The sequence below is a fragment of the Squalius cephalus genome (genome assembly GCF_949319135.1).
Source record: "Squalius cephalus genome assembly, chromosome: 7".
Taxonomy (NCBI): domain Eukaryota; kingdom Metazoa; phylum Chordata; class Actinopteri; order Cypriniformes; family Leuciscidae; genus Squalius; species Squalius cephalus.
The window spans coordinates 12,583,820-12,611,179 of NC_137128.1; the positions used below are offsets into that span (position 1 = coordinate 12,583,820).

At 38.4% G+C, this 27,360-nt stretch overlaps 2 protein-coding genes and 1 long non-coding RNA gene across 4 annotated transcripts in view; 2 read left to right on the forward strand and 1 right to left on the reverse strand.

The window, feature by feature from the left end:
- The first annotated feature begins 534 nt into the window (after positions 1-534).
- Positions 535-14,514, forward strand: serbp1b (SERPINE1 mRNA binding protein 1b). Its single transcript, XM_079875962.1, has 9 exons — positions 535-920; positions 2,465-2,654; positions 4,472-4,612; positions 4,695-4,766; positions 5,833-5,907; positions 5,999-6,185; positions 6,273-6,329; positions 10,232-10,459; positions 13,160-14,514. Exons 1-9 carry the CDS (start codon positions 665-667, stop codon positions 13,217-13,219), a joined length of 1,266 nt encoding a protein of 421 aa, XP_079732088.1. The 5' UTR covers positions 535-664; the 3' UTR covers positions 13,220-14,514.
- On the forward strand, positions 7,750-9,271 carry LOC307161327. Its single transcript, XR_013821708.1, has 2 exons — positions 7,750-8,664; positions 8,780-9,271. It is a non-coding gene; the product is annotated as an uncharacterized lncRNA (long non-coding RNA).
- Positions 14,515-17,592: 3,078 nt separating the features above from the next.
- zyg11l (zyg-11 family member, cell cycle regulator, like) overlaps positions 17,593-27,360 on the reverse strand; it is a 28,879-nt gene continuing 19,111 nt past the window's right edge. Inside the window, exons 9-15 of one of the 2 annotated variants that reach the window (XM_079875252.1) lie at positions 25,957-26,118; positions 25,001-25,048; positions 23,123-23,326; positions 22,776-22,828; positions 20,636-20,733; positions 19,562-19,711; positions 17,593-19,404 (exon numbers count right to left, since the gene is read on the reverse strand). In XM_079875252.1, coding sequence (XP_079731378.1) covers positions 19,388-19,404; positions 19,562-19,711; positions 20,636-20,733; positions 22,776-22,828; positions 23,123-23,326; positions 25,001-25,048; positions 25,957-26,118 — 732 coding nt within the window. In that variant the 3' untranslated portion in view covers positions 17,593-19,387. The remainder of the gene's footprint in view (positions 19,405-19,561; positions 19,712-20,635; positions 20,734-22,775; positions 22,829-23,122; positions 23,327-25,000; positions 25,049-25,956; positions 26,119-27,360) is intronic. The other variant, XM_079875253.1, reaches the window with a different exon arrangement.

Sequence of the window (27,360 nt, forward strand, 5' to 3'; positions counted from 1 at the left end):
GTAGTAGGGAAGAATGAGATTTCAGAAGCAGCCTATGATTTGAAACCTGTGACAAGATTTGGAACATCAAATTGTGTTTTCTTCACCAGTCCAAAACTAAATTTTTGTCCAAAATTAAACTTCTATTATGATTGGCTACATTTGACATATTATCAAGTAAAAGTCATCTTTATTCATAGTGCTTTTAACAATACAGATTGTTTCAAAGCAGCTTTACAGTGATAAACAGGAAAATAATGATCAATGATGCAAACAGAGTTCAATTCTACTGTTATGCAGCTCAAAAAAAAAAAAAAAAGACAAAATTGCCATTATTCAGCTGAAGCACTTTTTACAATACAGATTGTTTCAAAGCAGCTTTACAGTGATAACAAGAAAATAATGCAACAAAGTTGCAGTTCAGTGTTGATTCAGTTCGGTTCAAAATAACCATAATCACTAAATGCTTGATAATTCTGCAATAGTGAACTGCACAGTGCACAGACATCAGTAGTACACATGTAGAACTACACCCCCCATGTGTCGCGCGAGCCGTAATGTCCCGGATACTGAGAGCGCCGGAAGAGAAGCAGGTGTGTGTGTCTTCCTTGGCCATCTTGTGGTTGTCCACCGTGAGCCGTTTGCTCGAAGAATCGGAGGAGAATCCCGTTGTTGGGGCGCCATCATGCCCGGGCATCTGCAAGAAGGCTTCGGCTGTGTCGTTACCAATCGGTTCGACCAGCTATTGGACGACGAATCCGACCCGTTCGAGATTTTAAAGGCGGCCGAAAACAAGAAGAAAGATGCGGCCGCGTCGGGCGGCTCGAAGACGGCAGCTCAAGCCGCTAAACAGCTGAAGAAAGAGTCCCAGAAAGACAGGAAAAACACAACGCAGGAGAAGAAAGAAGACATCCAGGCCCCTGTGCCACTTAAGAAGGAGGGTATGTAGAAGTTTCAGAACTAAATATCTCAAAACCGAATGAGCCTAGACAACATATCTGGATATTAAAGACACGCTCCAAACAACAAAACGCTGCCGAGTCGCAACGCGCCTGAAAAATGCTGACGCGAACCTCTCAAACGCGCCATAAATGAGTTCGTAACGCACATGTGGTGCCCAAAAAATGCTGTCTAGGTAGGCAGCTCAGTGGGTTATGGGACAGGGCGACTGACGCTTGCTCGTGTGCATATAAACACAGCAGAGAAGTCAACATGGAGCTGCTGCTGCTGCTGCTGGTGGTGTTGTTGTCGACATTTGATGTGCACTAACACCATATTTTGAGAGCGAAATGCCCCCAGTGAGGTTCAGCATACGTGTCTTTCACATGTGTTCTTCCTCTGACATGTCAACATCTCTATTTGTTTGTGATTTGATCATCCTCACTTTATTTATAACTGCGTAGCTGCCTTAGCTACATGCTAATGTGCTAGCCGTATGTAAATATATAATGTGATGATGGTTTACTTCACAGCGTGCTGATGTGCACATGGAGAAAATGTCGGCGTGTTTTGATCTCATGCAAAAATGTATGAGCAGGACTTTCACTTTTATATCGTAAGGTGTGTCGTGACTGTAACGAAGATCTATGCAGGAACTCATTCATGATGACAAATTTAGGCTAGTGTTCACCAGTCTGATGTGTCATTTCATATTGTCATGTTTAAGTTTTTATTTTATTCTTTCTTCTTGAAATGACAATATTTGTACCCTAGTGCTGTAAGATCTGAGCTAGTATGTGAAAATGTGTCTTCAAACATCACTAGGATTGATTCGTGAACAATTGTGACCTCGTGCAAAACACTAAAATGAGTAACAGTTAGCTCACCCAAATTGTATAGGGATAGTTCAAACAAAAATGAACATTTTGTCATTACTTACTCAACCTCAAGTTGTTCCGAACCTGTACGGGTTTTTCTTCTTGAACACAAAGGAAGATAGTTTAAAGTATGTTGGTAGCCACTGACTTCCATAGTATGAAAAAAAAAATTCTACGGAAGTGGAAGGCTACCGTTTACTGACATTCTTTAAAATATCTTCTTTTGTGTTCATCAGAAGAATGAAACCCATACAGGTTTGGAACAACTTGAGGGCGAGTAAATGATGACAGAATTTACATTTTTGGTTGAACTATTCCTTTATCATTTGATCACCCTTGTGTGCTCGCATGTAATGGTTGGTGTTTTTATTTTTTTACATACAGTGGAAGTAAACTCGTAGACTACTTTCATGGTCCCCGCCAGCCCACAACTTGCGCACTATATGCTTAAATAATTGTGTGCTGTTTAATTACTAATAGAGCTTCAGAAATAGATGTATGGATTACTTTTGGCCGCCACATGCAGCAGTCAGATCAAAAAACATATTTCATAAAATCAGTTCTCATTTTCTCTGACTGAAGGATGAGTTGTTCAAAATCAAATTCACAGGTTCTTAGTGTTGGCCTTTTTCACCCGTGTTTAATGAATGTCTGAATCTCTGTTTTAGGAATGAGGAGAGTTGGGCGGAGGCCGGAGGGTCAGCAGGGTCCGGCCAGCTCCCAGCACCCCGGAGGTCAAGGAGGTCAAGGAGAGGGTCGACCCGGTGACCGGCGGCCAGAGAGACGTCCTCCTCGTGAGCGACGCTTCGATAAACCAGCTGATGAAAAGCCAGAGGGGGGCGAGTTCTCTGTGGACAAGTGAGTTTTGTTATAATCATAACAATGTAACTGGTGGCACTAGGTCTGGGTGGACTATATCGGTCTATCATCATTTTTTATTGAACCTATATACAGTAGGTTCATAAAAAATGGTCCTAAGACAAGAACAGGTATTGTTCAAAATGTTCAAAATGTATATAAGTATATTCTTGAATCAGTCTCTTAGTGTGTGCTGTTTTCAGTTGATGCGAGAACAAAACTTCACTAAACATTTGTTTGTAGCTTGCCTGCCGTCCAATATTCCCAATAAGCTTTGTTACTTTTGATATAAAACAAAGTCTCAGCTTTCAAATTCTATTAATTTTATCCTGAAATTTAAAGAGTTAATGCCATTTTGAATAGAGATCGACTGATATTGACTTTGTATCTAATACTGATTATATGCATGTTTATGTACACGATAACTGAATACAGAACTGATATATTTTTATTATTTCTGTTTTTGACATTTATAATTGTACTGAACAAAACTGTTTTAACACTCTTTTATACTGTAATTTCACTCTCTCCTTGCATTTATAACAAAACACACTTCTACATCAATAAATAAAGGGGTCTGCAAAAAGAGTGCAAAAAATAAAAAACACATTGTGTCTCTTTTAAATGAAAGCTTTGATCAGGTTAACAAACAGATAACAAATATAGCATGTGAAATAAACACACACAAAAAACATCCTGAATAAAAAAAATTTTGCTTAATTCTTGAAAATCAGAAGACAGACTCATGTAATTCATCAAATCATGTCCCAATAAAGATTAAAGACTTTATTGGGACATGACTTGATGAATTACGTGACTCTGTGAGTTTGTCTCTATTATGTAGTGCCAAGTTTAAACTACATATCATGCATTTAACATCTCATTTGTGCATTAATGGCTGTTATGTCAAATTTACAAGTTAAAATATTGGTAAAACTGATTATCGGTTGATTACTAATTATGAAGTTCTTTAATGTGGCGTGACAGATCACTGTAGCAACCTCAGTTCAAGAACCCATCATCTCCTCCACTTTACTACTAGTTATAGCATGAAAAACATGAATGAACATCAGAAGGTATGTTGAAAGAAACCGTACAACTTACTGAAATGAATCATGTTTTATGTAGTCCCTCAATCAGTGTTTCGACCGCAGAAAGACATCAGTGAAGCTTGTAAACACTGTCAGGCAACATTTACTTCAGGATAGCCATTCAATAGCAATTGCTCATTAGTCAGCGTGGAAAAACGACAACTTTCGCTTAATTTGTTAGTAATGTCTTATTCATTGTATGTTTGAATAATTCTGTCATGAAAACAATAAGTTGGATTAGAAACAATTATATAATTAAGCTTAAATAAGAAGTAAACTTCTAAGCATTTAAATTTGGACGCTTTTGTTCATTTTAAACTTTAATATTATAGTAATGTACTGAAAGACTGGGTTCCCTGTGTAGTTTACAATATTAGTTGAGAGATTGTTCTAGCTGAGTGAGGGTTATTTCATTTAGAAAAAAAATAAGCCTAAAAAAACCTTTAAAACAACTGATATCACCAAACAGATTTTTAAAATAATGTCTGTAAGTCCTGCATCTGCCATTGGTTAGGCAGACAGGAAGTCAAACTCATGCCATTGGTCGAGCCAGTGTTGCAGTGTCTGTCTGGTTCAGATTCTCAAAAAGTTGTTTAACCACCATGGTAAATAAATCCACTGATACCCCATGTGATGAATAGCTACATCTAAGCATCTTTTTACTTTATTTGTAGCTCAAGATTGCCGGTTGTCTTTGTCATAAAATGTTCTAAATGTTGTCCTCAGGCCAGTCGGGGATAAGCCGTCTCGAGGGCGCGGAGGAGGACGCGGGGCCAGAGGGGGCCGTGGACGAGGCATGGGACGCGGAGATGGTTTTGATTCCCGGGGCAAACGTGACTTTGATAGACACAGCGGCAATGACAAATCGTGAGTGTGAGAAGCAAGCGATAACAAATGCTTAAAGGGGTCTTGTTGCATTAGTCTCACTGGAATGTTCTTCATGTCTTAGTCGACAGAAAGGAGAGGAGAAGCGCGGTGGGAGTGGCCCGCACAACTGGGGCAATGTGAAGGAAGAAGCCAGGTAGGATTGTAGATGGGAAATATTTGAGGCTTGGGGTTGTGGCAGCTTATTTGGGAACTTGACTTTCAAGCTCGTCCAGTGTGTCATACAGAAATATTGTAGATCAGGGGTCGGCAAGTAAGTTTGGCATCGGGTCCAAAAAATAAAATTTGCCACTAGATGGCAGGCCAGAACATAGTCAAAGGATCATTTAAGAAATGAATTGATGAAAAATGCAACTAGAATTGCCTGTGACAGACTGTTACAGTGTCTTTTGTAACTGGTAATGAGCTGGTACTCTGGGTTTTACACTGGGTAAATTAATAAAGCAGTAGTGACACGTAACCTGGCAAGCATCTTCATTCACCAGCTTGCAACACAGACTGTGTGTGTATCATTTTAATACGAAAATAGGGCATATAAAGAAGAATGGAAAGACAACTGTGCGTTCATCCTACCTAGTTTTGTGAATGCAAAGCCGGTGTCTCTTATCTGCAACAAAGCGATCCACAGACTCTTTTGAATGTCTTTCAAACATTTTCAAATTAAAAGCTCTCAATTCATCTCAAAATAAAACATTGCTGCAAAAACGTTCTCGTACTTTTATTTTGAAGGCAAAATCACTAAAGACGAAGTGATTGTAATTTACTGTTGCTCTCTTGACAGATCTATTTCAGAACCAGGCGATATCAAATTAATCTGGCTGTGGGCGCGGGCCAGATACGATCGCTGGCATTGGCCAGTTTTGGCCCGCGGGCCGCCTGTTGCCGGCCCCTGTTGTAGATCGTCTAAAATACCTGAACCGCTTATGTGATGTGACTCTTATTCTAATTAGGGGTGTTTGGTAAGGCAAATAAATCATTTTTATTTATTCAACCCCAAGTATAACATTTTGACATGAAACTTGTCCCGCTTGTGCTCTAGATACGAGTAACGCCTAATCATTACCATAGTAAGAATCTGATCATTACCATAGTGTTTATTTAATTAACACTGCCAAATTCAGGGTACATTTCTGAAATGTTTAAAAGGTTTAGTTTGATCATCTCAAGGGTTCTCCAGATCTGATAAGTGTCTGATTTGACAGTGAGCTTGATCAGTCCGCTGCACCTGAGCCTGTTCCTGAAGGTGAAGAACACGCCCCTGTCGACTCCGAAAACAAGTGAGTGCAATTCTGTTCTCCATAAGCTGATATGAAGAAATGAAAATGCTTCACGTACTAAGAGCATGCCATTGGATGGTTGTGTGTGTAGGGAGAATGAAGTAGAGGAGGTGAAGGAGGAAGGTCCTAAGGAGATGACACTGGATGAATGGAAGGCCATGCAAGACAAAGAACGGTCCAAAGTTGAATTCAACATCCGCAAACCCAACGAAGGTAACGATGGTCAGTGGAAGAAGGGCTACGTACTGCACAAGTCAAAGAGTGAGGAAGTTGGCACGGTAGGTTCAGTTAGCCAATTTTCTAGTCTTGTAAATGTCAGTCTTTTAATGGTTCCAAGACTCATTTCTGCTTTTGTGTGTTTCCAGCGGCACGCTGGAGCTGTGATTGAAGCTGGAGATGTTGATCCCGACTCGTTCCACAAGGTATTTGTCTAAATTTGTGTTTGGATTGTTTTGTTTTTTACTATTCAGGCACTCAGGTGGTCACCCTCTTGGTCACCTTTTAAAGTTGTTTTACAGTTTGTAGATGGTTATCCTAAACTGAAGTTCAGTTAAAATAGTACATCGCCAGAATTCAAGAGTCTATGGCCATGTACACTCAATGACATGCTGACTTTTTAAAACCAAAAAATCCCTCTCTTGCAAGCTTCTGTTCCTCAGTCATTCTCTTCCCGGTTTACTAACCGGTTTTTCCTGGGTCAAAATTGGTCTTCGGTGGGGTCCGACAGACACTGTCATCCATTCTTGCCCTCCTTTAAAAAAAAAAAGCTGTGATTTTACCACTGGATTTCATAGCTTTTTAAGATAAAATCCTTCTTTGCTAGAACTGATAATTATTTTGGTATATAATATCATATCAATATCAAAAAGTAGAATAAAAAAGCAGCATTAAAAATGTTATTTTAACTAATAGTCTTAATTTTCTACCATATACAATTGAAGACAATTAGCAGCTAGCTAACAACAACTTGCTTTGCACTTTTTTTTCTGGTTTCACCTCACTCCAGTCTAAAGTAAATGATTTTTTTGGTAATGTTTCTACACATTGTCATATAAATAACGTGAAAAAACTGGAGTTCATTAAGGTTATCTTGCTAACCACTCTTACTAAGAAAATGTGGTAAGCACACTTACATTCTCATTTTAAGAGGTGTTCTGAGTAAGTGATTTGTTTGTAACACTTTACGATATGGTTTGATTTGTTAACATTAGTTAATGTATTAGGCTAACTAACATGAACTAACCATGAGCAATACATTTATTACAGTATTTATTAATCTGTTAATCTTAGTTAATAAAAAATACAGCTGTTCATTGTAGCCTCAATAATGTAGGCTACTGGTAAAAATTAACATTAACAAAGATTAATAAATGCTGTAGAAGTTCAATTTATTAATAGTAAATGTTAACTAATGTAGTTAACTAGAGTTTAATAAATGGAACCTTATTGTAAAGTGTTACGTCTCGTGAGTTCAGTGTTGGATAGATCAGTTGTTTTAACCATTCATTAAAGTGAATCGGTTCAAAGGAGTCATAGTTTGCGAATTGGACGTGTCATTGGTGGACGTTGTGTGATTATCCCGGCAGTTAGGACATCGCACAAGATTTGTGTCAACACAGTAAACATCTCATCACTGGATTGGTTTTTTCATTTATTGAAAGTGTGGTTTATGTGAATGCTTTTCAGAGAAGATAAGAGAGAGAGAGAGAGCTAGACAGCACTTAGTGTGCAGACGGTGGGAGTGCGCGCGCGGCCGGGGCTCTCTCTGTCACAAGCGCAGCAGTCATCTACGTCAGTGATTCCCAACCCCCGGTCCCCGGACCGGTGCCGGTCCGTGGACCCGTTAGTACCGGGCCTTGAAATATTCCCAGAATAATGTTTCTTTTTTTTTCTTTTTTTATAATAATAATAATTGTCTTTTTTAAATGCTTTTTAAGTGCTATGACGTCATGTTATTTAATCCAAAACCTAAACAATAAATAGATTAAAATGTGTTTCTTTGAGCGCCTTGCGATTGCTTAGCAACGCGTCATATCTGAACGGACTGCAAAAAAGCGCGCTGCACCTGAAGTGACAGGGAAGTGGAGAGATGAGCGGGCCGCCATATATTTTTTTCAATGGCTAATTTCATTGCGGACAGTTCTGGTAAAAGGAAAGGCGATGACCAACTCGAAAATAGAGAGAGAGAGAGAGAGAGAGAGAGAGAGAGAGAAAAGTCAAGCTTCATAAATACAATACCTCATACATTAGGTATGGATTTACGACAACAGGCGATTCCTTGGCGCTAAATCCGTTGTGTGTTATTTGTGGTGAAAAACTGTAAGCTGGTTTTCGTTCATATTTGTGAAGCAGACCTTTTTAAATTTCGTTTTATTGTATCCTGGAATTTGTGTGCATTGTTTTGGATGCATATGTTTTTTATGGATGCTCAGGAAGAACAGCTTGTCTCGTGCACAGCTACAAATATAGTAATATCAATAAAGCAGTTCATGCTCACATTAAAATAGTTTTGTTCTCATTGGTCTGATCTGGTATTTTTTGTTAAAGGTTAAAGCTTAATCTCTAATTTTATACTTTTAAAAATGATTGGCTGAAATCACTAAGTTATGTGTTTGCTATTGTATTCTGAAACTGTCTGACTGTTGAAACTGGCACTTATTTTCATACAATTAGCCTTTGTTGTCACCTGTTGGTGTGTGAAAACACTAAGTTGCTGTAGAAGTGATTGTCTTTAGTAGTTCTGGAGAGATTTGACAGGTGAAATGGACTGGTATTTTCATACAATTAGCCTTTGTTGTCACCTGTTGGTGTGTGAAAACACTAAGTTTCTGTTGAAGTGATTGTCTTTAGTGGTTCTGGAGAGATTTGACAGGTGAAATGGACTGGTATTTTCATACAATTTGCCATTACTGCCACCTGCTAGTGAGTGAGTGCTGTGTGAGTTGCTTTTGAAGTAGACCTAATTGTATGGCAGAAAAGGGAAACATTTTGTGAACTGGTCTGAAAGTTTAAAAAGATTGGTATATTCATACAAGTAGCCTTTGTTGCCACCTAGTTCATTATATGCAAATAAATGATAGGCTGTTACTGTTTTACACAGTGATATGTTCCAAACGATGCATCTTAAAATTGACAACTGGTCCCTGGAATTTTTTTTATGAATATGCTGGTCCCTGGCACAAAAAAGGTTGGGAACCCCTGATCTACGTCACTCACCGATCAAATAAGGCTTTGGCGGGACAGAAATTCGCTTTGGTGGCCGCCAAAACATTTTCAATGCAGGAAAAACCCTGACAGTGATTTTCTTCCCAACCGCTCCTGTTAATTTAGTTTGCCTTCCCTGATGACAGCATGTTAAATTAATCACATATTGTTCTGTAATTAATCGCGATTAATCACACCTAACATTAAAGTTTTTAATATATTTTTATGTTGTAATACTTAAGTAATATCTCCAAAATAATGTAGAAACAACACACAGTATTATTTTAAATACTAGTTTAATGGCATCTTCTTACTAAGAAATACGAATGCATCACTGATACCAATACAGTTGTCTCTATTGCTGGGATTGTTCAATTTTAGCCATTATTTACACCCATTTAACGTTATAGTATAATTAAAAGCTATCGATTTTAACATTTAATATGTGTGAACTTAAAACAATCTTCACCAAATTGTCACATTTAGCTGTGCCTTTAATATATCAGGGTTCAACACAGGGATAAATATCAGGGTTGCACAAAAGAATATAGTTTTTGTTGTTTTTGACCCATGTGACCTTGTAAACAGTGCTTTAAGATTTTAAGAAATAAACAGAAATTGAATACAGTTATCAAACACTACAGTTTTCACTGCATAAATTATAAATGAAATATTGATTAATCCTGAATAAGACATTATTCAGTCGAGCAGTGAGTGGTTTTCTCTCTTGTTCTTTGATTAGCATTAATCAGACAGCAGTGGGGTTATTAGGCTGCTGTCACTTTAAGACCATTTTGTGCCGGTAAAGATTTCAGTTCTTTTTTGCGTCTTATCACGCATGAATGGTTTAATAGCACTAGAATGAATGATAGCGGGATCATATACTGTAGATTAGCCAAAGGATGACAAAAAAAAAAACAGTGCTGCGTTAATATCTTTAAATATTTTAAATGAGTTGAAAGGAAAAATGTATTGTTTGCGTTAATTTTGACAGCACTAATATTAGTTCTTCAAGCTGGATTGAGGGGTCAGCTCTGTGGTCATAGTTTCTTTGCTGAAGTTCTTATCATGTGAAATTGGGAATGATAGATTTGTTTCCTGTAATATTTTTTTCTTTAAGGCTGAAGAAGGAGGCGAACACCACTTCCGTAAGCCAGCCAATGACATCACATCCCAGCTGGAGATCAACTTCGGAGACTTGGGTCGACCAGGACGTGGTCGTGGAGGTTCTCGTGGAGGACGTGGAGGCCGTGGTGGAGGAGGAGGTGGTGGTGGTGGAGGAGGTGGAGGAGGAGGAGGTGGCAGCAGTGGCGGACGCCCAAGCCGAGGCGGAGGCAGATCTGAGAAGGTAAAGAACTAAGACATGTACTTTTGTTACAGATACAGCTTATATCAAATAAAACTAGTCTGCCCCGATGGCATTATCACTATGCATTATATTCATGTTTTACTTAGAAAATACATTGTTTTTAAATGAACTCAATTCACTTATACCCCAACAAAGAGCTACAAAACTTTATATTGTTACTATTATGCTTTAAACTAGGGATGCGCTGATACCAGTGTTGGTATGGGGCCCAATATTGCGCTCGCTTACCTGTAAAATACTCCGATACGACAACCGATACCACGCAGCATGTGTACAGTACAGTGCTTGTGACAAAGAAACACCAGCAACAGCGCAAATAGAGAGCAGAATGGAATGGGTATATAATAGAGAAGGATGTATATGAAGTAAATGTATCTAATTAACAGATTATTAAACAAATGAAATATTCATGCTATAGCTGCTAAGCGAAACAGACACAGACATCGCTGGAAAGTTTGTAGTTCGGTCGGATATGTCAATGGCAAAGACAGTTAAACAAGGAGCATATTACTAACGTTAACTTGCGCGCTTGTGAAACATTCGAGAAAGAAACCATGTGTAACAGTATATTGGATACGTGCAGCTCTTAAAGGGGCAGCAGCCTAATAAACCAGCTGCTGTTTTCATCCTCAATGTTAATATAGCAAGAAAAGAAATGACTCTTGTCATTTTAACAAAGATAAATCTAGATTTATACAGTGAATACTTATTTTACATTTGATTACTTCTGTCGATTTCTGTACCTGAAAATTGTGATATTTCACAAATACCAGGGATGTGATTTTTCTGGATTAATCCGGAATTCCGGATTTTCCGACCTGAAAATGTGACCTACGTGAATCATGCAGATCTGTAAAAAAAAAAAAAAAACACACGGGGGTGGGGGGGGGGTGGGGTGTCTCACAACCGTCACCATGGTAACCCGGGACGGAACCACAATCGCCGTCCCCGCGCAACAGGGCCACACCGGGCGGCACGTCACCATGCTTACAGATGGCAAAGAGATGCATTTTTCCTTCCTTTCCAAGTACAGGGATGCAAACAGTGCGCTTTTCGGCGCCTCCCGCTTTTTTCACGTCAGTTTGGGTGACAAATTCATCTGAAGCCTATTTCATAGCTTAATGTGAGGGACAGAAGTCTATTTACATCATTAAAGTTTACGAAAAATCGTTTTCCCTCCTCTGCGGCTGTCAGTCATTCTCCATTCAGTATTCAAACAGCGCACACGCTTCGTCCGGTTACAGCAGCATACAAGCACGGTAAAACTCTCTCCAATATGATATTCACATTATAATGCTTGATCTGTTGAGAAAAGGCTGTGGATTTGCATAAAATGACTTTATTTTGTTGGAGTTTGTTGCTGTTTTTAAACGACTCGCTACCGCGTGCCTGTTAGATCACACATCACAAGGACTAAATCGGCATCAAACGCACAATAACTGGAATTTAAAACTGTGAAGAAACAAATGATCAGTAAACTGTTGGACAGATAGACACTAGGATTTGTGCGCTCGACATTTCTTCTCTTTGTGCCGTGAACTTTTAAATGCGCACTTGTGCAGCGCAGCGCTGCACACTGTGACTCCATGTTGCTTTGAGCACATCATTCTGCGCCCGCGATGCGCATACGCGCTTTGTGCGCTCTGTTTTGAAGCGTTTCATATTTTCATAGTTTTGCGCACTGAAAGATTATTAAAAGCCTATATGTTTGTATACCTAGCCTGCACAATACATTTAAAATAAGCATAATTTAATTGTATGCTATTTCTGTGTAGTGTAGTGTAGGCTTTATAAATATACACACTTCTGAATTCTTGACATTCATATATAAATATAAAATTGTCAAATGTATGATTGCCTGATTGAATTTTATAAGAGTACTAATAGTAATTTGTTTTTATTAACATTTTAGATTTGATAAAATTACTGTGCAGATTTTTTCAAGAATTACTTTTTGCTGCTGATTTATACACTCACTAAGTTTAATAAAAATACATAATAATACATTTATGTAATATTTAAAGGTGTTAACTGTAATCTTACACTGCAAAATGATCACTTACAAAGGATTAAATTCATCACAATTATGTAAGTATCTGGATATTTTCTGTGGGGCGAGGGCTTCGATAACCTCTCTCTTTTTTTGGGGGGGGGGGGGGGGGTGTCTCAGTTTGATCGGGGGGGGGGGGGGGGTCTCAGTATATTTTCCTGCTTTTTTGTCCTTAGCCAATAACATGCCTGAAATACATCGGTACTCGGTCTTGGAAAGTACTAAAAATGAAAGTATAGATATCGGAGTCCTTCTGTATTATTTACACAATAATAAGGGAGACCAAATGAAAACAACAATCATAAAGTATAATATAAATGTATACCAACAAATATAAAAAAAACGGAATTGTCCTATATAAATGTTTGTGCCAAAACAATGCCATCATACAACACTTCCAGAGAGGTTTAAACGACCCCAGCAAGCATCAGGTGTCCGTCACAGACTTTGGAAAGTTGAATATGGCACAAGATGCTGAATGCTTGAGTTACACATATTTTCCAGATTTCACTAATTTAGTCGGTGTTTGATTTACAGGAAAAAGAGCAATACATGTACTACTATTAATAAATGATTGTTTCTCCTTATTGCTGTGTAGTCCTGAAGTGTGTTGCTTTTGAATTTGACAGGGTGGAGGTGTTTCTGTTCCCAATGTGGATGATCCCGAGGCTTTTCCGGCCCTGGCTTAAACCTCAGCTCCGCCAGCTAACCTTCCTCCAGGCTCCCCTCCTCTTTGACGCTTGCATGCTTATGGATCGTTCGACCATAGAAACCGGGAAATAGAAATACATGAGACTGTCATCCATACATACACTGAGAACTGACTTTTACCTGCGGAAAAACACAAAAAGGACTTCTTGTTACACTGAAGCAAATTATGGGTAGAGGTTTTGTATTTAGAGACATGATAGCAGGGATGTTCATACAGTATTTTTTTCCCTTTTTTCCAGAGATTATGCATTCGCCATAAATATTTTTTTATTGCTGCTTGAATGTATGCATTTTCAAGATAGAAGTTGAAGTGTGTTGTGAACGCTTAAGCTTCCCTCGGGACACGGCGGTGTCTGCGTGTAATTGAGTGCACTCACTCTCTCAATGGCTCTACCAAAAGCAGATTTTTCTTCTTTTTTTTTCTCTCTCTCTCCATCTCTCACTACTAAGTGAGAATACAAGACTTGTAGTGATGATTTTACTATTAACATATACATGAGTAATGTATATTGACTATTTTAAATGTTTTGAAAGAAAGCTCCAAGGTCAAGCTACCCTCTTGTTATTTGGATTTTTTATTTTATTTTCTTGACCGGTAGCAAGAAGCAAACGCGTCGTCTTGATCTTGCTTTGGTGTTTTGTCGTCCTTTGCTGGACCTGTGATATTAGTATGCATAGTTGTCTTTGTTCCTCAGAGAGATTACTTCCTTATCTTGTTAAATCACCCAGGGCTCAATGTAGATCCAGGCTGGTCCTCAAGTCATACAAGTTCATCTCTTAGAAACCTTAGGACCACTATCGTGATGTGTTGTGCGTGTGTATGAGAGAAAGATAACCTGTTTTATTTCATCTGCCATAAGTTTATTTTCCTGAGCTTGGATGGTAAGTTTCAGCAAGTCATGTTCTTAACATGAAGTTTCGTTTGACTTTAGTGAGTTTTCTCTAGCTAAGGTTGTTGACATATCTTGCACTTAGATTTTTGGTGACATTTGAAATATAGCTACTAAGCACGTGGTCTTTTTGCATCAGTACCATTTGTTTTGTTTTTATTCCTTCTGTGATCTTTGCTGTGTGTTTATTTTTAATTATTACTATGATGGCACTACTGCTTGCATTTTCTGAAAAATGTGTAATTCAGGGTGGGACAACAGTGTGCTGCAAAAGAAAAGTTGGAACCAGCTTCTTTGTGTATGTGAAATAGCAAGACCTCAAAGTGTGATGGCCGATGTACTCTGTATTCGTAGGAGGGACAATAAAATGGAAGACGACACTATGTTTGAGTCCATGCTTCCGGTTTGTCAATGCTCTGCTTTTGTCTCTCTGTTACCTGTTTGTCTGGTACCGAGAATATCAGCAAATGTCTGCAGGATCACTTGTTCTGTCAATGCATTCAGGAAAATTGGTAAATTAAGACTATCTGTACCATACTCTGAATAATAACCCTTTTCTATATACATTTGTTGGATTTGTCCTTAGCAGCATTATACACGAGTCACATTAATACCCGCTTTCATAGCAGTGTTGATCCAGAAATATTTTTCCTTTTTCATGACAATTCATTCATGACACTTGTCTTGATAACACTGGGACTGGTTGTGAGGTTCTGCTGTCAGCTGTAGTTTACCCCGTCCTATGCAGACGGTAACGTGTCAAATATCCATCCAAGGGGAATAACAGATGGGAAGCTGGTGGAGGAGATGAGCTGCGTAGCAACAAGGTGTTTGATCAAGAGAGCCTGCATTAAACCCCTGCACCCCCAAAGCAATGGGTTGGTGGACCGCATCAACGGCACTTTTACCACCAGCTTGCTATCTTGGCCGAACGGCACAAGCATGGCTGGAAAAGTCACCTGTGGATTTAGTGTTTTGGGTGCTACCAGAGGCCTTTTTGTGTTTATGACTCGTGTATAGTTTATGACTCTTTGACAGGGTGGAGGTGTTTCTGTTCCCAAATGTGGATGATCCCGAGGCTTTTCCGGCCCTGGCTTAAACATCAGCTCCGCCACCTAACCTTCCTCCAGGCTTGCATGCTTATGGATTGTTCGACCAGAGAAATTGGAAAATAGAAATACATGAGACTGTCATCCATAAACAGTCAGTAAACCCACAAAATAAATATTAACACTGCGTCCCTCGCTCTGCATGAACCACTTCATCTCCACGCCATGTGGAGAAACACGATTCGCTATTCACTCTGCCGTAACATGACTACCATACGCTACTTCCTTTTTAACGTAGGTACCAATGTTACGTTATTCAATCATAAGCTCGTTCTTGTGTACTAGAGCATGTTCGCACATGCACACTCTTCAAAAATGACGCTTTAAATCTCTTGACAAACTAAGATGGAAATAATTTTTTTTAATATATATATTTGAAATAGAAGATACAGATTGTACTTAGGGCTGGGCGATATATCGCATGACATTGTTATGCGCATCTCGTCAGTAAAGCCGCTTCCTTGTAGTAAATCGCCATCACCTGCTTTCAGATGGAGCGGCATTTACTACACAGAGCCGTAGTTAACTGACAAGCTGAGCCATATCACATTAATTATCGCAGGCGATACGTCCGCGATAATTAATGCGATATGGCTCAGCTTGTCAGTTAACTACGGCTCTGTGTAGTAAATGCCGCTCCATCTGAAAGCAGGTGATGGTGATTTACTACTAATCAAGGAAGCGGCTTTACTGACGAGATGCGCATAACAATGTCATGCGATATATCGCCCAGCCCTAATTGTACTAAATTTCAGCTTGCTTATTTTGCTCCAGGTAAGGATTTATTAATTCCACGTCATTCAAACAAAAAACTATACGTCTAACCACGGGTTGAGAGCTGTCGTTTCAAACACAAAACTTTGTGATACTGTTTGTGAATGTTCGTTGTAATGATGGTTTCAGGAAACACCGACTCGTTGAACTTTGCTGATAATGACGGAACTTGCGAACATAGTTGGCTAGAGATGGTTTCAGGAAACACACCACTGGATGGTCATGAAACAGTGGTTGAAAGCATCCAACACCTGTAGGTGTGTTGGCAGTGGCTTCACCGGTGTACCGTTGGACCTGCTTCACTGGTGGGTCAACAGCTGAGGAATTTGTCCGTCTGCAACCTCACTGCTTAAGGGCTACAGATGCTGTTGAACTCCGTTACAATAGATATAACCCCAGTTTTTAACTCTGGGTGTTTCATAGGGTGGAGTATGTCACTGCATTTTAGAGCACAGTTTTTGAAGGACTCCAAGCCTATGAAGACTGGAGGGTCATATAAATTGCCTGGAGATGATGGTTGTATTTCTTTGACTTAAAGACATTTTTAGGCGCATGTGGTCATCAGAGCAGACACCATATCGGTTGTCTTGCACACCAGGGGGGGGAATGCGATTACGCCCCATATGGAAGTTAGTGTGGCTCATTTTGCTTTGGGTGCAGAACAAACTTATGTCACTAAGGGCGGTGTACATCCCAGGTCGATTGAATCTGGGAGCAGATCTTCTCTCAAGGCACCTTGGGTCTGATTTGTCTCATCCATCACTTCTGGGATAGACGCTATATGCCTTATATGCTTATAAATCGACAATTTTGTTTCCGGCAGTACTTGCAAGAGAGTGTGAAGTCAAGTGTGTGACTTTGCACTGTTTTGGCCTTCCAACATTTGGTTATCAGATCAGGTGTCAGAGTTCCCTCAGGAGATCCCAATCAGAGTGAAGCAGGTCCAACGGTACACCGGTGAAGCCACTGCCAACACACCTACAGGTGTTGGATGCTTTCAACCACTGTTTCATGACCATCCAGGGGTGTGTTTCCTGAAACCATCTCTAGCCAACTATGTTCGCAAGTTCCGTCATTATCAGCAAAGTTCAACGAGTCGGTGTTTCCCTGGCCAGAACACCTTTGGTCTGGGGCCTCTTTGATTAGTTCTAGATACAGTGACCATTTTGAATGCAAGAGCTCCTCCTACAAGGAGGCTCTATGCTTTAAGCACTTTGCCTGCCAGATTTTTTGTAATTTATGACACAACACTTCCTCATGATTGACAAGTTTTTCCAGCTTTCATGTTTTCACTGTTATACAGTAGGGGCACTGCTACAGATCTTTGAAATAGTGCAGCATTCAAAACCAAGTGAAGAAAATGATCTGCATAAACCAGAAGGAGCTTTCGCACAATTAAGCTCAACATTCACACAAACATTCAACAGCACATAAAAATCAAAACTTCCCAGCGTTACCAAATGAAATGTTGAACCCACAAAGAGATACAGGAGTGTGCAAGCTACGTTTTGGTCATCGTTCTGAATTTGATCCAGACAAAGTGTTTAACAAAAATGTGATTTTCTTAAGATTTTTGTTCTAAATGTTTTTTAATGACACTTTCCACGTTGATGAAAAAAAAATATTTTCTCATTTCATGCGAGGGATGAGATGGCTGAGAACTTTCCTTCATTGGACTTATCTATAGTCCTAGAAGTTTTAATACTTGATGCGTTCTTCAAAATACACAAATGAAGGAAGCGAAAACGAAGCCTGCCTACCAAGGATCCTTCAAATTGACACGTCCTTCGACTGTGCTTGATGATTTGCAACCTTGCCAGGATACTGCCGTCTATTTTTGGGAAGAAGGAAGAATCTGGGCTGTTTGGAGCACCAAATGAGCGACCATGCTGTCAGGTCGTGGGAAAAATCAACTTGACATCATTTGTCTTTGCGTGGTTACATCTCATCCGTAAACAGAAAGATGACCTGGCTACAATATGCCATAATCTGAAGATTCAGCTGCTTAGAATTTAAACTTGTCATGTAGATGTCTGCTTTTTTATCTGGAAAGGTCTTAACGGCAATCGTCGTTGACTTCTGGTGAATCGCCTGTTGCCAAAACCAAGAAACCTCAAACTATGGAGAGCCTGCAGTCAAAAACAGAAAGCGACAATTTGCTAGCCAATCTGTAATGTGTGATCTGACTGAGCAATTGCTAGATCTAAACGTCAGTAACATAATTGATTTAAAAGCATTTGCATTTCATTTGGTCAGATCAAAAGCTGCAGATATGTTACTTATATACAGGCATACGAGATGATTTTTAAATCAATACATAAAAATGTTTCTCTTTGGTTAGAGGTGGCTGAAATGCAACTTTATTCAACTGCAGCCTGCAAGGAGAGATTCTTGGGTCTCCAGAGACACTTTATTTTTAAAGCTGCCCATTTTTTATACAATTAATTTGTTCTTAGGCTCACTGAGTTCTTCTGTGCTCTAAATCACTCACAAATCTTTTGACAGTTTTATCATCTCTATTCAGTTTTTGCAACATAGTTTTCATGCCTTTTGCAAGACTGCATTATTTCATGCTTTTCATCTTCAGAAAGATCTTTCTTCCTCTCCATATTGCATGAGAAATGTGACTTGCTTAATAATGTGGAACAACCTTTTTAAGTAGGTTTTCCATTATCTAAGAAGACCCGGCAAACTACTCAACAAACTTGTCTGAGACTAATACCAGTTATCTAAACAAGATATGAGAAAAACTAAAATCTGAATGTTTATTTTACTTAAATCACTTGCATAATAATTTGAAACCGTATAAACCAATCTCTGCTTGATTTTATTTTGCTTGTGTTTATATTTTTTTTGTATTACGGTTTAAGTGCTCACTAACCAGTGTTAACCATTCCAATATGGGGGATGGCTTATGAGGCATCTGCGTATACATAGATTATGGTAGTGTTGTTTTTCATCCAGAAACATGAATTTTAAAGAATTGAAGAAGTTTAAACCAACAGTACAACTTGTGTATCAAATATATGTTTTGCTTTTCATATGCTGGTTGTTTGAGCATCCAGGTCAACCTACACAGCAAGACTGGCTCCACCAATGGTGTGAGTTTTGGGGTGGGATTATGCGTTTCACAAGTTCATAACACTTTTATAACAAACTATAAAAAAACACTTAGTTTAGGCAGAAAAAAAAAATATATATATTTTTTTTTTTATCTTCAATCACCAGATAAGTGCTTGTGCTCTTCTGTTGAATCTCATTTGTATTAGAGTTCTGAAATGTCTTCTTAAAAGGGTACATAGTGGTACATCCCTTTTTGAATCCTTCAGTGCATTACCATGTTAAATCCATTGGGTTTTTTGTTTTTGTGGTGTCACTGAAAATCCTCCACTAGAAAAAGCAGACAGACCAAACAAGAAGAACATGAGTGTTTTAAATTCTGAAAATACAGACATTTAAAGAGTTATTCCTAAAATGATTAAATCACAAGTAACGACAACATTAACAGAGCATGTTCACTGCAGAGAGACGTTAGCACGTTTTGAACCTGGGCTGGCGGGATGAAGGTTTCGCTCCAGGATCTTAAGGATGTTTTCTACCAGACACTTCACGTCACTGTGGGTGTCTGGATGGGTGCTCAGGACTCTCAGTAAGTCTGTACCTCCTTCCGTCTGGAGCATACTGCAGTACTGAGGGGCTACAACAAGAGAACAAGAGCTGCATTTCTGTAAGTGGCTCGAAATTTCACCACTAAGAAGACATTTATTCAGCACATGATCAGTAAAGTTCTCTCTCTTGCCTTACAGAGTAAAGTGTATAGGCACTCCCCTATTCCAAAATCATACAACATACACACATATAAACATGCATACATCATACAACCACATCACATGGGCTACTACCAACCTTAGCGGGCACATAAACAACTAGAGAGTGTATTTGTGTGTGCTAGACAGTGTGTGTTAATCGGAATGACCACGCTGTTCTCTGCTATTCACTGAATCATTTGCACAGCCGTCTTTTTATTTATTCATTTATTTTCTATCTGAAGCAATAGCAGCAACATTAGCTATGTTTCCATCCAAACTTGCGAATTTAACTTATGCACATAATTGGAATGTCACATAATAAAACATTTGTGAATAAAGTAGTGTTTCCATCCCAACAAAATCACCACTTTCTGGGAAATTGCCGCAAAATATCTGTAATAAAATGTTTTGTACATCATAAATGACTTGTGAAAACAGAAAACTCTAGGCTGGGTGGGACCAGACAGTGGGGATTTACTTTAATTCCTTAAATTAGAATTACAAACATACCTCCAATTTCCAACATCAATTTAAATTCAGGAATTAAAATGGAATTTTAAAGGAATTCAGAATTCAGGTTTGAATGGAGCCTGGTAAGGAAAGATACTTTGTATAAATATACTCTGAATATGTATAATGGGCCAGTAGTGAATGTCACTATAATCAAACTAAAACTACATTACACCATTATCTTTTCTTTGTTTTCCTTGTTTTTTTTTAAACTAATTTCTGTGAAAAGCAAGGGATTTCAGGGATTTGCTGTGTATCTCAGTGAACTTGCCATTTATTAGTCTCTCTGGCTTTTTTCTTACCGTTCTGAGAGCAGACAAACTGTATGGCCCAGAGAGCCCACAGCTGAACACCAGAACACTGAGAGATGTGTAGCAAAGGATAGAAGGGCTGGAGCGTCCTGGAAGACAGAGAGAAGGAAAGACATCAAAAGCTGTCTGTGCTACTGCAGTGTTAAATTAACAGTTCCATTACAAATTTGTATGACTGTTGAATTTTGAAAACTGTTTCTATACTGTTTTCCATTTTATATACGATAAACAGTGTGTATTTGCATGGAAACAAGTGACCAGCTTATTCTTTGGATTTTCTCCTCCTTTCCTCTGGACAAAGTCTTTCTTGTTTGAAAGAAATAGAAAATAAGATTTTAATGAATAGTTGGTTGGGTGAATTTAACACAATGGCTGCACATCACGACTCACTAATAATAAAAATGGCTTGCTGATTATTTTTCAAGTTCATCTATTGTTTTGGTGAAAAACTACATGATATTTAAAGGGATAGTTAATTTAAAAAAATATGAATACATACAGGGTTGGAAGGACAAGAGAGTGAGTAAATGAAGACAGAATTTTCATTTTTGGACAAACTATCCCTTAATTGTACATGTAAATGGTGACTTCAGCCATTGTGTTTCCTGTGCACCATTTAGCGCTACACACTCCAGTCCAGTAGGTGGCGTGAGTAAATGATGGCAGAATTTGCTACTCCTTGCCAGTACATTTTCTTATAATATACAGTTTTATGCTTTTGATGGCCCTTTTGATCAAAAAGCTTGCTGTATATCATGACTTACACTTTTGAGTGCTTTAATAAATGTGGAAGCAAGAAAGAAAGGAGTTAATAACATAACTCTGGTTATTTTTCAAGTGCTTTCATAGTTTTGGTGAAAATCAACCCGATAGTTCACCAAAGCACGGACTGAATTTATGTTTCTCATGATCCTTTTTATCAGAGCCTCTGCCCAAAAGCTTAAAATTAGTCTTGTAGACACATATAAATATAACTCGTGCCTACAAATGAATTTCTTTCCAAAACTAAAATGTAATTTTTTTAAAAAGGTGAACTCAAACTTTGCTCACTTCACAATTCCCCTATGCCCATTTGTGTAATATTATAGTTGCACTATTTTTCTGAAATTTGGTAAGTAATAATAATAATAATATTATTATTATGGAATGCTTAGGTGTGTCCTATCTTTTGACTGATTATTGTATAATATTACATAAATACTAGCCTGACTTCGTCATACTCATATTCTAGTCAGAATGTGAGTCTGAGACTGCTCCATAGAGATTTGATTATGGGGCGTGTCTCAACCGAACCAGGAAAAAAAAAAACTCTGCACTCAATTGGATAGACCTACAACCAATCAGAGCAACGGAGTAAATGACGCATGTTCTTCATTCATATTTTCAACCAACAAAATGTCGCGGCTCTCTGTTCCTCTTTTAAAATGAATGCGCTGTGCATATCTTCTATAACAGACGCGATGGCGGAATCTACACATGATGTTTCATAAACAAAGTTCGGGAGAAGCACGTACAAATAATCAATCCAATATCAACTTGTCATCAAACAATACCATGTCTAAAGTTACCCTATATCAGCATGAGGAAGCATATTCACTCTGTCAACTTACCTAACACTCCTTGACAGTTTTTCAGCATCCCTCCACCACCCCGAATCCTCACTCTTGTCTTGTTCTCTCACAACCAGGAACACGGGGGAGTATGGCTACCGAGCCCACAGCCCTCGGACAGCACGTCATATACGCATTTAGTCTATCTGACTTATTTGTGTGAACTCGTGAAATCTTATAGGCTATAAGCATTTATTCTATCTGACTTATTTGTAAATGTGAACTCGTGAAATCTCAATTCTCCAGCTGCACTCGTCTTTGTTGTAAACTAATTCAAATCAAGCACTCTTTGGTGACGTAGGTGATTACGTTACCGTTGCTCATCTGTCCATCATCGTATAAAGCCCGCCCTGACAATTTGATTGGTCCGAACAATTTTTGTTCGGGCATAATAGCTCCTCAACGGAGCGAGTCCAGACCGAACTTCCCGACCAAAAAATATTGTGGGCGGGGTTCGGGCTGGCACCCAGGCTACATAAATACAGAATAATCAATAAAAAAGTAAATATTAGAACACTTACCGGTAGGAAACCATTGCACGCTCAGGAGAACTCCATGATAGGATAGAGGAGTGCTAAAAGTGAGAGATTCAAGGTGCAGAGTTGAGCACATAAAAAACACATACATTTGAACTAATGCACACACACACGTGGTTTACAGGGACTCTCCATAGGTGTAATAGTTTTACAAACTGAATATTCTATCCCCTAACCCTAAACATCACAGAAAACTTTCTGCATTTTTATTTTATTTTCAATAAATCACTGTTTAGTATGTTTTTAAAGCCAGTTGGTTTACGAGGACACAGGGAGTGTCATTATACACAATTCCGTCCTCATAAACCATATGCACAAGAACATACACACACCAGTTTCTCCTGCACTGTGCAGTGCAGCTCAGCATCCAGACCCCACACGGGCCCCCTGACTGAGGTGAGATGTGCCAGGATCCCTCCAGCAAAGTAACGGACATCCACCTCCATCTCTGGGTTGATTAAGAGTGAGAGAATGTGCTCCACCAGGTCCTCATCCATCAGCTCCATCCGCAGCTCCTCCACCTCTGCTACATTATTCTGGAGCACAGAGGAGATTCGCTGATTTCAATGTTGAGCAAGCTATTCGTCATTTGAAGTAGATAAGCTTCTACAACAGAATATTAAAACCCCCACGATTCCACATGGGGGACGCTGAAGGTTGAATGAGGACATGGTCTGATTTTCCTTGCAGGTTAACAAACTGCATGAAGACATTTCATTTCTAAAGATTTCAAGGAGTCCAAACTTTCCTTGCTAACACTTAATAAAGGTCATTTCATCACCATTAGTTCATGCATTAGATATCAACTAACAATGAACAATTGCATTAGTCTAGGTTAATTTTCATTTATAAATATACTGTTATTAATTATTTAAGGGATAGTTTACCCAAAAATGAAAATTCTGTCATCATTTTCTCACCCTCAAGTTGTTCCAAACCTGTATGAATTTTTTACTTCTGCTGAACAAAAGATATTTAAAAAAATGTCAGTAATCAAACATTTGATGTTCATTGACTTCCTGACTAAAAGACACAGGCTGAATCCAAAATCGCCCCCTATATCCTCAAATAGGGCGTTATTTGAGTAGTGTTAAGTAGTGTGACCATTTGTAGTGTTGTCCGAATCCATAGTGGACGTTATTGAGTGCACTTATTCAATCCCACATTGCACTGCAATAACTAGTGTACAACCGATGTATGCTCAACAGCTGTCCAAATTCGTTCACTCCTTTTCATTCACTCCTTCAAGTGAACAGTATTAGTGGACTAACAGGGAATAGTGAATGAGGGTTTAGGGGGTGACTTCGGATTCAGCCGGATTAACAAATTAATGATGCACAGGTGGATGTAATCACACAATATTGAGTCCAGGCAAAGGTTTATGGGAAAAGTAGTTTGTGAAGCAATGGTAATGGACTAGGAAGGATTGCTCTCTGGTGGAGATTAAGGGCACTCCAGCTGGGCATCATCTTTTGTGTTCAGCAGAAGGAGGAAACTCATACAGGTTTGGAACAACTTTAATTTTTTGGGTGAACTATTCCTTTAAGTCATGTTTGAATCATAATACATTAACTAGTGTTTTCATTTGAACACTATTTTAAAATGTATTTGTAAATGTAAAAATTATCAATAACTTTTTACTTTTCATTGTTACTTAATGATAATGAATAGAACCGTAATATAAAGTGTAAACCTGCCAGAAATTTCGAGAATGGATCAAAAATCCCTCACAGGAGTTTGAATCAATATCTCCCACTAAGATATACAGAGGAAAGCATATGAAACATGAACTTACACTATCAACAAGCAGCCAACGCTATAATATTAACATACTATACATTTAAACCAAATCACATTTATGCATTTCTGAACATTTTTCAAATTACTTCAAGAATATTGACAAAAGAATATTAGAATATAAGAATATTAACAAAAACTGTATAATGTACAATAAAACAGTAAAAATCATATTGTGAATAGTTTATGGTGGTTTATTTGTTACAGTTAACAGTTGTTCAGCAATTATTCCTAATATTCTCTTTTTCTTTGGACCATTAGTCAACAAATAAACACTGAGCAATTCATCATTTTGAGTTCATTTAGATTTTTGTGTGACCAAAAGTGATCATGTCAGAGTGGGTGAGCTGTTTGCTTTGTAATTAATCCATTCACTTCCACCAGTTTTTACATGACATTTAAAATATATTTACCAAAAGGCCCAGGAGCTTCTGCTGGATGGAGAACTCAGAATAATACGACTGTGGAGGAGAGGAGAGAGTGATGAGAAGATACAGAAAATTAACAACCATTTAAAAGGCATTTTTCTCCCAAAAATGAAAATTCTTTAACTCATCATTAACTCAAACTTATGTCATTCCAAAACTGTTTGAATTTCTGTCTTCTGTGGAAAACAAAAATAAGATATTTTGAGAAATGTCTCCGTGTTTTGTTGTCGATAGAATGGAAGTCAATGGTAACCAAAATGGTTTGGTTATCAACATTATTTAAAGCATCTTCTTTTGTGTCTCACAGAAGAAATAAAAGTCATACTAGTTTGGATTGGATCAGCATGAGGGTGAGAGAATGGTCACAGGTTCATTTTTGTGAGAAATATTACTAAGTTCAAGAATATACATCATTGTTGCAAACTTGTTATGATATCAATCTATAATCTGACTTGTGATGCAGCCTGTAATTAAACCACACCATGTTTGTTCATTGGCGAGAGGAGAACTGGCCCCTCAACTGAGCCTGGTTTCACCCACTCAATGATGGGAGTTTGGGTTCCTTGCCACTGTCGCCTCTGGTTTGCGTAGTTGTGGATACATAATATTTAACAATATTATGGACTTGAATGCATTGACACTATTGAATGAGAGCTGAACTAACTGGATGATGACATCAATGTTTTCTCCAGAGCTACTTTATAGATTAATTAATTACCTACACAGTTATTGAACCAAACTGAATCAACACTGAACTAATTTCAACTGAATACTGACTGTTGTTTACTTTAGAGTTGAATTGAACTCCTTTTCCTGTTTATCACCGTAAAGCTGCTTTGAAACAATCTGTATTGTATAAAGCGCTATATAAATAAAGGTGACTTGACTTTAAATGTGTCCAACTGTGCATGTTAGTTGTGCATGAGTGCGTGTCTGTGTACCTCTAGCAACTCCATGTAGAGTTCCAGTCCTTGGCACTGAATGAAATGGCGACAAGCAGTGGGCGTCTCATCTGTCAAGTTCCACAAAGCACTTAATGCAAACTTCAGAGTTGAATCCACTACACCCAGTGAGGCCTTCTGTTGAACGATGCTCAGCAACTGCTGAAGTTCCACAGAAAGGGAAATAAAATCTATTGTTTTGGTCTATTCATGTAGTCATCTGTCCATTCAGGCATTTGCAATAGAAGCTTAAGAATTTAGCCATTTACATATCATATAGTACTTTAGGGGAACAGTATGTTTAGTGTAAAAGACCCCATTAAATGTTATGAAGAATTTGTCTTTCCTGTGCTGACGTATTTGCTATTGAAACAGAAGGGGTGGGACATATTAAAGGCCTGTCTTTTTTAATAACTAACAAACTTTAGCTTGCATCACAGTCTGACATGTTCTGCTATTTGCTATTGTCAGGATATAGCAGACTCGAGAGAGGTGGATCAGTGAAAAAACAGTGCTTTATTTGAGCAAATTGCAAACACAGGTGAGTAATGACAACACAGTCATTCAATGATGAAGGCGGGTATTAAACTTCAGTTTTTAGGTTTTGCAAGTGAAGATAGAGATCGTGAATTAACAGGTGAGTGAATCCACACACACACCTTAAGTTGCTGTTGAGCTTTGTCATACAGGTCTTGAGGAAATGCTGAAGGGAATGCTGGAGAAGACAAACAGCCCAACAGGAGCAAGGAGACAGGAACTTGGGAATCGGTAATATTCAGGTAAGTAATCAGTGCAGGTGCAGGTGATGGCTGAGTAAGTGCAGGTGAGGAAGAGGAGGGATGCTGGGAAATGTAGTGTGCTAAGGTGACTGGGATGGTGATGGGACTTCGTGATAGCCTATTTATTTTTTTAATTTTTTATTTAACCTTTATTTACCCAGGTAAGCACATTGAGAACACTTTCTCATTTACAATGGCGACCTGGCCAAGATAAAAGCGTCGAGGTACAAAAGTTACACATGAAATTACAAAACAAAACATTTACAAATTTATACAAGTAATACAAAAGGTGTCAATATATTAAGGTAATGATTATTAGATAAAACGGCGTTGCTCTATGCCATACAATCAATAGACGAAGTAAATATATAGGTCTAATAAGAGGTAATATTGTCGAATACAAATTGAATATGCTTAGAACAATATGCAGACATAAAGACAGCCATGGTATATTAAAATGTACAGATACAAATACATAGTGACTAAAGTGTGAGTCGGGTTAGCATGTACAATGGTCTGACAATGTGTTTGCTAATAATAATTTGAATGTGGGTAACGGGACAATGAATTCAAGCTTCAGAGATTTTTGAAGTGTATTCCAGTCGTTAGCAGCGGAGAACTGGAA

Excerpts from the sequence above, each read along its gene's own strand:
- serbp1b (XM_079875962.1), top strand. The coding sequence starts at position 665 with ATGCCCGGGCATCTGCAAGAAGGCTTCGGCTGTGTCGTTACCAATCGG. Across the intron at positions 4,767-5,832 it reads AATGTGAAGGAAGAAGCCAG|TGAGCTTGATCAGTCCGCTG; the intron begins GTAGGATTGTAG and ends CTGATTTGACAG. Across the intron at positions 5,908-5,998 it reads CCTGTCGACTCCGAAAACAA|GGAGAATGAAGTAGAGGAGG; the intron begins GTGAGTGCAATT and ends TTGTGTGTGTAG.